This window comes from Fonsecaea nubica (genome assembly GCF_001646965.1).
Source record: "Fonsecaea nubica strain CBS 269.64 chromosome Unknown Scaff56, whole genome shotgun sequence".
In the NCBI taxonomy this organism is placed as follows: domain Eukaryota; kingdom Fungi; phylum Ascomycota; class Eurotiomycetes; order Chaetothyriales; family Herpotrichiellaceae; genus Fonsecaea; species Fonsecaea nubica.
In genome coordinates, this window is record NW_019173729.1 from 191,692 (window position 1) to 202,924 (window position 11,233).

At 53.9% G+C, this 11,233-nt stretch overlaps 6 protein-coding genes across 6 annotated transcripts; 4 read left to right on the forward strand and 2 right to left on the reverse strand.

Moving 5' to 3' along the window:
* Positions 1-250: 250 nt before the first annotated feature.
* On the forward strand, positions 251-1,633 carry AYO20_07793 (hypothetical protein; the record flags this gene model as incomplete). The annotated part of the gene is made up of 1 exon (XM_022646077.1): positions 251-1,633. One exon carries the CDS (start codon positions 251-253, stop codon positions 1,631-1,633), a length of 1,383 nt encoding a protein of 460 aa, XP_022498016.1.
* A 416-nt stretch (positions 1,634-2,049) lies between these two features.
* On the reverse strand, positions 2,050-2,866 carry AYO20_07794 (hypothetical protein; the record flags this gene model as incomplete). Its single annotated transcript, XM_022646078.1, has 3 exons — positions 2,050-2,342; positions 2,492-2,777; positions 2,840-2,866. 3 exons carry the CDS (start codon positions 2,864-2,866, stop codon positions 2,050-2,052), a joined length of 606 nt encoding a protein of 201 aa, XP_022498017.1.
* A 317-nt stretch (positions 2,867-3,183) lies between these two features.
* On the forward strand, positions 3,184-3,909 carry AYO20_07795 (hypothetical protein; the record flags this gene model as incomplete). The annotated part of the gene is made up of 1 exon (XM_022646079.1): positions 3,184-3,909. One exon carries the CDS (start codon positions 3,184-3,186, stop codon positions 3,907-3,909), a length of 726 nt encoding a protein of 241 aa, XP_022498018.1.
* A 129-nt stretch (positions 3,910-4,038) lies between these two features.
* On the reverse strand, positions 4,039-4,754 carry AYO20_07796 (4-hydroxybenzoate polyprenyl transferase; the record flags this gene model as incomplete). Its single annotated transcript, XM_022646080.1, has 2 exons — positions 4,039-4,058; positions 4,145-4,754. The coding sequence occupies 2 exons, from the start codon at positions 4,752-4,754 to the stop codon at positions 4,039-4,041; spliced, it is 630 nt and encodes a 209-aa protein (XP_022498019.1).
* Positions 4,755-5,585: 831 nt separating this feature from the next.
* On the forward strand, positions 5,586-9,533 carry AYO20_07797 (hypothetical protein; the record flags this gene model as incomplete). The annotated part of the gene is made up of 2 exons (XM_022646081.1): positions 5,586-5,853; positions 5,908-9,533. 2 exons carry the CDS (start codon positions 5,586-5,588, stop codon positions 9,531-9,533), a joined length of 3,894 nt encoding a protein of 1,297 aa, XP_022498020.1.
* Positions 9,534-10,076: 543 nt separating this feature from the next.
* AYO20_07798 (hypothetical protein) lies at positions 10,077-11,082 on the forward strand (the record flags this gene model as incomplete). The annotated part of the gene is made up of 2 exons (XM_022646082.1): positions 10,077-10,716; positions 10,874-11,082. 2 exons carry the CDS (start codon positions 10,077-10,079, stop codon positions 11,080-11,082), a joined length of 849 nt encoding a protein of 282 aa, XP_022498021.1.
* Between the last annotated feature and the right edge of the window lie 151 nt (positions 11,083-11,233).

Genomic DNA, 11,233 nt, shown 5'->3' on the forward strand with positions numbered 1-11,233 from the left:
TCCACCGCAAAACCTTGCGAGAATCCACTCCAACACCAGTCTTGTGTCTCTTGGATTGTGTTTTTTTATGTACAGGTACCCGCGTCTGCCGAAGGCGATATATGAGTCAAGGTTTTGTTCTTCTATTCCTTTCGACCTTTTCCCTGTTGTATCTTTACTTCTTATAAGCGGCTCATCTATCCTGGCTAGTATTGACACATTCTTTGTTCTTTGAGTCAATTGACCATCTTTGATCATCAAGTCAGTCACAATGGCTCCAGTTGCTGTTACGCCTGTCTCTCCGCCATCTCCCACCCTTGACGATACTTCTAAATTGACCAAGGCTGGCACGGCCGCAATACTTGAGAAGACTGCCTCTAACAGCCGTCGAGTTGCAGAGCTAGATGCCTCGAAACTGACCATTACCCGCAACCTCAACCCCAAGAATGTGCCGGTGGCCAACTCGCCAGAAGTCTGGTCGCAGAGCTGCACGACGGATCATATGTTGACCGCTCGCTGGACGGAGAAAGATGGATGGGAAGCCCCCGAAATCCGACCTTACGGGCCGCTGTCCATCATGCCCACGGCATCCGTCCTGCATTATGCCACCGAGTGCTTTGAAGGAATGAAGGCATACAGAGGCGTGGATGGCAAGGTCCGCCTTTTCAGGGCCGACCGCAACGCAAGACGATTCTTACAATCAGCAACTCGGATTGCGCTGCCCAGCTTCCCGCCAGAGGAATTTGTCAAGTTATTGAAGAAGTTCGTCGGCGTCGAGGCAAGCAAATGGATCGCCGAGCCAGAGTCTTTCATTTACATTCGACCAACCATGATAGCAACGGCACCTGCTCTCGGTGTACAGAGACCCAAGGAGGCATTGATGTATATTATCATGGTCATGTTCCCATCTTTAGACGACCCGAGCTGCAAACCCCCTTCTTCTGTCCCTGCGCAGCCCACAGCGCGCGACACCACCGGTAATCAATCTGAGTCGAAACACACAGCCTCGAAGGGGATGCGCCTCCTTGCTTCCCGGCACGACATGATCCGAGCCTGGCCGGGGGGATTTGGCAATGCGAAAGTCGGGGCGAACTACGGACCGTCGCTCGTCGCGCAGGGAGAAGCACGGGCCAGGGGTTATGATCAGATTCTGTGGTTGTTTGGGAACGAGTGCTTCGTCACTGAAGCAGGCGGTTCCAATTTCTTCGTGCTGTGGGACAACAAGCAAACCGGACGGAGAGAGCTCGTCACCGCACCGTTGGAAGACGGAGTCATTCTGGAAGGCGTCACGCGCGCGTCGGTACTGGAACTCGTCAGATCTGGGGCGATCGGCGGCGGCAATGTGGATGTGGTGGAGAGGAAATTCACCATGCATGAACTCATCGAGGCCCAGAACGAGGGAAGACTCCTCGAGGCGTTTGGAGCCGGCACGGCCTTTTTCATCTCCCCCGTGCAGGATATTCATTTCCGAGGTTCAGATCTTGTCCTACCGCTGGGACGGGAAGGGCAGGAGAACGGTGTCGATGTCGAGACCAACGGAGCCAGCTTTGCCATGGCCGTCAAGCAGGCCCTGAAGGACATCATGTATGGCCGACGGGAGCACGAGTGGGGTGTGGTGATCGAAGAGGAGAAAGAGAGACGTGCTTTTGAATGATGGCTCATGACACTTTTTGAGAGCCCTGTTTTTTCCTTCTCTCTCTTTTCCTTTTGTTTTTATGATGGCCAGCTAGCATCGGAGGCGAACTGGGAATGAATGAAAAGGAATAACCCGGGGGAAACAGTTCGACTCGGTGATGATGGATTTTTCATTATGGCCCATGCGATCTTGGGCCGCGTATATATTGTTGTTTTGTACATATTGTCGCCGGGGCATTTGGGAATGTTTGGGAGAATGGACATATATCTGTAAACACGAGACTTTCTTGACCCTTTTGAACGAGGTGCACATTCGATGATGCTGGGATATCGTGCTCCCTCGCAATCTTCGGTGTGAGCCTCATGAGTCTGAACTGCTACACTCAGACCATGCATGACTCATTCCATCGCATCCCTCCTCGAGTCGAGGGCCTTTCACGAGCTCTCTCCCTTGGCATCCTTGGACCTGGCCCCAGTGCTCTGCTCAGTCTCTTCGCGTGCCTCTTGTGCTTTCTGGCCTTCTACATCTCCACCGCTCTTGTCACCGCCAGCGGAGGTCGGCTCAACATCCTCGTCACCCTCTTCCGTAAGAATGACCTTCTTCTGCGCAAGCAATTCTGCCAAGCTGCCGTCCTTGTGCATGTTAATCAGGATGTCGCAGCCGCCGATGAACTCCCTGTCGACGTATAGCTGGGGGATTGTCGGCCAGTCCGAGTATTCTTTGATTCCTGTAAACACATATTTGATCCCGGTTAGCTTCGGCTGCCTATAAATTTGTCCCTCAACTCAAGTTTCCTTGGGTCGCTAGCCAGACAATTGCGCACAGTCGAGGAGCTTGGGAGCAGCTGCTAGATGCCGGGTGTATGGAGAGACGTACCACTCCTCAGCTCATCATCCTCCAAAACATTGAAAGCAGTGAATTTCCGGGGATCTACACCCTGCAAGCCCAATATCTGGATCGACGTTCGTGAGAATCCGCATTGTGGTGTTTCTGGGGTTCCCTTCATGAATAGCACCACCGGCGCCGAGGCTACGGCTCTGTCGATCGCAGCGCGGACTTCTTGAGAGAGGAGCCGCGTCTGTGAGAGAGCAGTTGATATGCGAGGGAGGAGAGAGGCTGAAGTGGCGCGGGGGGAGATGGAGGCGAGGGCGCCGCGAAGGGCCTGTTCGTAGTAGTTAGTTCACTCTGCCGTTTGCAATATTGGGGTGACGGAAAAGACATTACAGGTGTTCTTAGTGTTCTCTGCAGCATCGTGAAAGTTGTGTCGGGTATGGCTGAACAAACAGGTTAGGAGTCAAGTTTGGACCATGCGATGCTGTTGGAGAAAATTGTCGATGGCGGCTCGGATGATGTCAATCAATGTGGTTGACAAATGGACGTCGGCCCTATGGTGCTGCGCTTCCTCCCCCAGATTTACACGGTATTTCCTCTCCTTCAACCACGTCGGACACCTGACAAATCCACCTAGTGAATTTTACATACCGCTCTATAAAGAAGGGAATGTAGACTCTGAGAAAGGTAATTGCCTCTTTTCTCTTCTCCCATACACATCAGAAAACAAAAGCGCCATGACCACCACAAACCCCACAAGCAGCGGCGAGCGTTTCTCCGCCGCCGCCTATGAAAATGACGGTAAACACCACATTCTCCTGTCCGCAAGCGGCTCCGTAGCGGCGATAAAGATCCCCCTGATTGCCCGATCCCTTGGTTCGCACCCGAATGTGTCTATCCGCATCGTCCTGACAGAATCCGCCGAGCAGTTTCTGCAAGGCCAATCGGCCGAACAACCCCCGCTGCGCTCCCTCCTGGACTGCCCCGGCGTGGACGGCGTCTACCACGAGGAGGATGAGTGGTCGAAGCCCTGGGTGCGAGGCGACAAGATCCTACATATTGAACTGAGGCGGTGGGCCCACGTGCTGATCGTGGCGCCCCTTTCGGCCAACACCATGGCGAAGATTGTCAACGGCATCAGCGACGGTCTGCTCCTGAACGTCATCCGGGCGTGGGACACGACGGGCTTGATCGATATGCGCAAGAAGAGGATATTTGTCGCGCCGGCCATGAACACTGCCATGTGGCGCCACCCAATCACGAAGAAGCATATTCAAGTGTTACAGGAGGACTGGGGCGCCGATAAGGACGGGTGGTTCACGATCCTGCGTCCTACGGAGAAGGAGCTGGCTTGTGGCGACACAGGCGATGGCGCTATGATGGACTGGAAGGAGATTGTGAGTTACGTCGACGAGCACTTGGGACTTGGTATCCAGGATTTTTATGAGGCCAATGGTCAGTGACGACCGGAATGCCATTATGCGTCACCAACCGCCTCAGCAGTGAGACGAGACTCCTCTTGAGACTTCCGATAAATATAGTCTCCAAACAGACCGAGAGATATGACTCCGCCGGTGAACCAGGCACCGTTTTTAAACCACCACCAACAATCCTTGACATCATTCAGATTCACCCGTCGAACCATGGTCGCCAAAGCCAGTGCCCCGCCACCGCAACTTCCAATGAAGAATATCGGACCTGCTCCAGCAAAATAACCGGCGGTGGCGAGCAGTCCGATCTGAGCGGCAGAGAAAACACCCAGGGCGGTCTTGGAATTGTGCTGGTGTGCTTGGGCGATCGACTTGATGCCCACTTTGACATCATCCTTGATGTCCATATAGGCATAAATCATATCATAACTGAGGGTCCACGCGACACAGCTGGCGTACAGTGCAGCCGCCGCCGCAAGTGCCTCGGGATTGGAGACAAGGTCGATGCCTAAAGCCGGAAAGCCCATGATGGCACCCCATGAAAAGGTCAGGCCGAGGACAAACTGAGGGTAATGGGTGACTCGCTTCGCCAGAGGATATACAGTGACCAGAAGGAGGCTGGGGACTCCATAGTAGAGACAAGTTAAGGGAAATTGTAAGAGCAGAGTCAATCCAGTAAGAAGCTGTGCGCCTAGATATACAATTGCATTTTCAACAGAAACGGCTTTCCGCGCAATGGGTCGTAGTCGTGTACGTTCGACATGGGGATCCAGGTTGCGGTCCCAGAGATCGTTTATTGTACAGCCAGCACCTCTCATGATCAGGGCGCCGGAGAAGAAAAGAGCTGTAGTCGATAACACCTCCAGCGGGGAAGCCATTGGTACAGCCATCGGCGCTGCCAAAAGTGTCGAAAACATGCAGGGGAGGAAGAGGTAGTATGTCCCCGCGGGTTTGTCGAGCCGGATAAGTTCGGCATAAGGAATCCATGATGAGGGCAGTCTCGATATGATACCGGTGGTGGGGGGTTTGTATATCGTCGGGAGATCCTGGGCTAATGGGGCGGGCGAGGCCGAGGTCGCTAGATGTCTCCCTGGACTCGAGGAGCAAACCAGCGCCAATACAGGTCGTTGTTTGCAGGGGGCCGTTGCATGATGAAGAGCCCTGTGCTGGTATGCCCGAAACCCACACACCGATGTAGCAGACCGAGAAGATAGCCTGAAGGCCTTGCAAAGAATCTTTGCATTCGCTGTTCTGAGCGTCTGAGACATGTCTAGCGGGTTTCCATGGTAGCTTCGGGGACGAAGATGTTTGAAAAAGTTGCGACGCGAGGCTGAGAGGAATTTCAGGTCGCGCCGTTTGTTTGAGGAATAGCGCAGCCTTTCTCCGCAACGAGAACTTTTTGTCCCCCCGGGCGCGTCGCGAGATTCGACGGTGAACCTTTACGACTTGCAGCTTGCGCCTGTAATTCTCGGCTGCGCCGTTCCTTCACATTCCGCTTAATGCATCGTCACCTCCTCTCGCCCTAATTACATTCCTCTACCTTCGGTCACCCGAATCTTCGTCGAGCAGGCATTCCGCAGATTGACCGTCCAGTCTGTTTGCCCCGCAGCCTCGGCGAGAATGCGTTTCATTTCCGAATCCCCCTTGCGAAAGAGAAGGGTTGTACAACTGAAAAAGACCATTCGTCCTCTTCTTGAGGCAGACTGACCATGCCGTCCACACGACCTTGTGCGGCCTTTGAGCCCATCTCACCAGACTTCGATCTGAAAGCCCTGGTCGAGTCCCAGCCGAATTTCGAGTGGGTTGTTCGCATCCACTGCGACATGATAGATCACCAGGGCCCGGAAAACTTCGAGAAACTGGTCCTCATTCATGTCATTCTCGGTGGAAAACCTCTTGTCATCGAGGGCTATGAACAACGACTTGACAGATGGACTTTCGCGCTCCAGTGGCTCCGTGACAACTGTGGATCAAAAGGTAGGATTTGCGCTGCTCTCAAAATACACATCACGTCCTGACGGCGTCGTTCAGTTGAAAACGCAAGAGATCTTACCAAGAAGGCCAACGTCCCGCTATCGATTGGCCACTACTTGAATAATATGGCATTATTGACAAACCAGTGGACACCACGGAACTACAAGGACCCCGCGCGTCAGCGGATGTATCTCAAAGATATCGACTGCCCGCAGCTGTGGCAAGATAAACTATCGGAAATCATTCCTGCGGGTCTCTTCTACCTCAACGAGTCCACAGGTGATATGGGTGGGTTTGGAGCAGTGGACCAAAACGACCCTATTCGGCCAGGTGTGAGAAGAGGAAAGGGAATCGCCAGAGCTGGAGATTTGATGAGCAGTCTTCCAAAAGAAATGCGCGCGGAAAACCTCATGTGCTATATCGGTCACGAAGGCACCTATACCCCGGCCCACCGTGAGATGTGCGCAAGTCTTGGTCAAAACATTATGGTCGAAGCTTCCACAGGCCTAGCGGAAGACGGAAAAGTCACCAAGCCAGGTTCTTCTATTTGGTTCATGACCGAAACCAAAGAACGGGAGGTGGTCGCCGAGTACTGGCTGTCTCGCCTTGGTCATGACATTGAGATCGAAAATCATTTCGCCCAAGTCAACGCGTGGAAGAATGCACCGTTCAAGAAATACGTTGTCGAACAGAAGCCCGGTGATTTCATCCTTATTCCTCCATTGGCTCCGCATCAGGTGTGGAACCGTGGAACCAGAACGATGAAAGTCGCTTGGAACAGAACAACCGTCGAAACTCTCGAGTTGGCAATGCATGAAGCTCTACCACGAGCGAGGATGGTATGCCGCGATGAACAGTACAAGAACAAGGCAATCGTTTATTACACCATGCAAAAATACTCGAAACTCCTTCGACTGGCGGAGAAGTTCAGACAGAAGTCAATAGGGCCCAAACACAGAACCCCAGGCGACTCGAAGGTCAGGCAGCTGGAAAAGGACTTCCGCAGACTGCAGCTTCTGTTCACTGAAATATTGGTGTCGGAAAGCTTCCTTCCCGACCGTCCCGAGAAAAAGGTTGAGTATATCCCGTACGAGAGCAACATTACTTGTTCATATTGCCGCTGCAATATCTTCAACCGGTTCCTCACCTGTCCCAATTGCGTAGAGCAGTTGGCAAACGGCGAAGAAGACACATATGACATCTGCATGGAGTGTTATGCAATGGGCCGAAGCTGTGCATGCATTTCAAAATTGAGGTGGGTCGAGCAGTGGCCTTGGGGAGAGCTGACCCAGAAACACGAACAATGGCGACTGCAGATTCTGCAATATGAGGGCAGGGTGACTGAAAAATCACCCATGCCACTGAAAATTGAACTGGACAGACTCGGGAGCAAGAGAACTCTGGCGCAGATCTGCCAGTGTGAATTAGACAGGAGGCCATATCGAGACAGGAAGCGTCCGCCATCGCCTGTGACAGGTGACGATCGCGAAGAAGTGGAGGAGGTGGACGCAAACGGGGTCGTCAAGAAAAAGAAAAAGATCAAGCGAACCGAAAAGTTTCTGAAGGCGCACGCTCGTTGTCATGTTGATTTCCACTGGGAGCCTAAATGGAAACAAGCAACGTGCACGAAATGCAGCAAGAATTATTGTTACGGCACTCTTTTCCGAAGATTCGACATGATGCCACAGGATATTCTCGCCGATCCGAACTGGCTGTGTCCGAGCTGTCTAAATATCTGTGGCTGCCGTCAATGTAAGACGAGGCCGGGGTACAAGCCCTACACCCCGTCGGGAACTATCCTTGGTCACAACACCAAGGCAATAGCCGACCCGCGCTCGGTGGAAAGTCTGGTAGACTTCAGCTACTCGAATATCGCGTGGATCCAAAAAGCAGACGATGATCACGGGGATCACTCACGTCGCCTCGAAAAGCGTCGTCAAGAGGCAGAAGTAGCCAAGGCAATCAGGCCTGAGCTCGGTGAGCATTATGTCGACGGTGATCAACAGATGGATGACGAAGTCGAGGAGGGTCTCCTTCGGTTGGCGCAACAAGAGGGGATACCGATCGATCCGGCGTTGGGAGCTCTCGGTCCACCTGAGTCCCCTGCAGATGATGAGGACGACTACGACGAAAACCCCGAAGGAGTGAAAGTCGCAGGAGAGTCAACCCCCATTGACAATGTTACACCTCAATATGCACTTCCCGAAGGTGGTGTCATCAGGAATGTTGAGCACGCTTACGATCCCACCGAGGCTATCACTTATGACTATCCCGATCCAGAGGCCGGTCTCCATATTCCTGTCCGTGTCGAGGAAGAGCAAGCGGTCGTATCTTCAGGATATGCGCCTGCTGGCGGAGGGGACAGGGCAGAGATTGAAATGGTCGAGCGAAAACGGAAACGCGCGAGGATTGATGATGGTGACCGTCCTTATTATTCCAAGAAACCTAACACTGAGAAAAACAAGGCCCGAAAGTCTCTGATTGTGAAGTTGCCGCTTCCAGCAGAGAGACTTCAAGAGATTGAAAGAATGGCAAATGTTGCACGGCGGGCCTTGGGCGGAGTGGAAGCACCTGCACCAGTCATCAGCTCGGACCTGCAAGCTCTTAACGCGGCCGAAGGAAATCCTCGGACCGGGTCAAAGAAGATTCGGCGAGGTGGTGAGCATGTTGCTGTCGAACAAGATGATGAATTTATGCCCGGTCGATATCGTGACCGCCGAAAACACACCACGGATGGACCGCATCGACCGCCACCTGACGCAGAGATTACCAGGCGGCAAACCCGGATGCAAAACCTCCACTATGAAGAGCCATCAGAGGACGAGTTCAACGAGGATGTCTCTGAGCCTGCTTCTGAACGCCGCAAATCCACGAACAAGCCGACGATGAACGTGGTGAGGTTGGGCGATGCCGAGTCAGACCTTGATTCTTCCATGTCCTCAGACAACGAATCTCCAGAGAATCCGAGCTCTGCCTCGAGCCCACCGGCTGAAGTTGCAGCAAGCGGTCCCAATCCAGCCCCACGAACGGCCACGAAAGCGCCCAAACTGACTGTGGTGCAAAGTGTCTATAGAACCGCGACGACAAACTCGCCAGACGAGCGAAGTGGGAGATCGGACTTTGTATCCTCACCAGCACCGCCTCCAACGACAACGACTGTTGCTAAATCAACATTAGCTACTTCGAACCTAGATCAGGCAAAGGCTGCAGCTGAAGCGCAGGCGAATCGACGGGCAAAAATGGCCGCCATCGAGTGGATGGAGAACGAGAGCGAAGACCTGGACGATGTTTGGTCTCGAGGGTCGTTCTTAGAGGACCATTCCCTGGGCAGTAAGGCCACTCCTCCAGCTCAGGTAGAAGCGGCCACTGCCAGAGAAGAGGAGACAGAAGAGGAAGAAGCCGTTTCGGCTCCTTTACCGCCTTCACCTCCCAAGCCCGTCACGAATAACAAAAGAAAGGCGGGAAGACCTCCGGCTGCCCCAGCTGCACCGAAACGCGTAATTGCGCCGACTGTGAAAGCGTTGGCTTCGGAGTGGGCGGATAGTGATGATTCGGACGATGGCGCACCACCTCGTGGTCCAGGCGGTCCAGGCGGTGCTTGGACTTCCGTTAATCACGGCCCTGCACGCGCCAGTCAAGTGGTGGCTCCGAAGAGGAGAGGGAGGCCACCAAAACGTCGTTAGAAGCTTGGAGGGAGCCTTTTTGTCGGAAGCCGGGGAGTCTGTCATGGGGGCTACAGAGTGTTGGCTGTGTTCTTGGGAACTGTCATGAACTACGAGAGTCACGTTTTGAAGTGGGAGCAGCTCGAGTACTTGAAAAGTTGGATTGTTCAATGTGTCTGATACATAGGGTAGACCTTGAGCTCGGAGTACAAGCCAGTGGATTGGCCCTGATGTGTTTATGGTGATGTGAAGGAGCTGTATGCAATGACATGAACGAAACATATTCAGACATTGTTGGTGCCTGACAGTACATAGCTGGCATAGATGCATTTTCCGCTGAGGCTGCAGCTTGTCCCCCCTTTTTGCTTTGGACGAGGCTGACGCCAGGAAGGTTCGTTCGGGTTCCGACTCCGATGGTGGTGAAATGACATCGCAGGCACCGCAGTTTTGATGGCATTTGCCCCCCTACAATCCCGCACCCCCCCCCCCCCAACCCCAATACCTTTACGAACATTCGATGCTCTGTCGAACTGGTGTGTTTTAAAGGTCAAAAACATCAAGGCAATGGAGGGCGTGCGCGTTTTCCAGCGCAATGTTGGTTTGAGGCAGCTCTTCTCTCGGACTCGAGCGCCCTTACAGCAATCGTTCCGCACCAGACCGTCTCTTCTATACCCTCACCGAGCTCTTTTGAAGCGGTCCATACACAGCCAGCGACCTACGAGCACCTCGTCGCCCTCCCCCTTCCGATCATTTCGACCACAAACCCAACGACCACCGCGGCGGAACAACAATTCCACAGGCCGCCGCTACAACTCGAGCACCACCAGTTCCGCCACGTCCGCGAAACCCTCTATCAAGGAACGCCTGAAGACCATGTCGCGCGAGTACGGCTGGACGGCCGTGGGCGTCTACCTGGCGCTCTCGGCGCTCGACTTCCCCTTCTGCTTCCTGGCCGTGCGCATGATGGGCACCGAGACGATTGGGCACTACGAGCACGTCGTCGTCGAGACGTTCAAGTCCATCGTCAAGTGGCCCATCCAGGGGTCCGCGAAGGCCGAGATGACGGCCGACGGGGCCATCGATGGGGTTTCTGGGGAAGCCGGCGTGAGCGAGGTCGAGCAGGCCGGTGGCAGGGTGCTGGAAGAGGAGACCAACGACCACGGCTACAAAGCTGCGGAAAAGGCAAATCGAGGGGACAATGCTAGTATGTGCTTCCAAGTCGCTACCCTTCTTTTTCATTTCCCTATGTCTCGCCTTGGGTCCCCCTTGGGTACCTGGGGAGTATACACCGCACCTCAACAGGAAGAAGACTAGGACGAGGAAGAAAAGCTAACAATATCCGTGTGTTCTTTTTGCTCTAGGTATCTGGACCCAACTTGCCCTCGCGTACGCCGTGCACAAATCCTTCATCTTCATCCGCGTCCCTCTCACCGCCGCGGTCCTGCCGAAAGTCGTCAAGACGCTGAGGTCGTGGGGCTATAACATTGGCAAGATGCCGCAGCGGAAAGCCGTCGGCGCGGGTACAACGGGCGTAAACACCCAGGGATCAAAGGTCAAACCGGGCGACTGAAAAAAAAAGTGGTTCTCTTTGGGCTTTTCACATCTTGACCGGAAAGGAGATTCCAAGTTCCTCACTCATCTCATTATTTTTCTGTCTGGGCCACCCGGTCGACAGTGGACGGTGGGCGTGGGCGTGGGCGTGGGCGTGGGCGTGGGCGTGG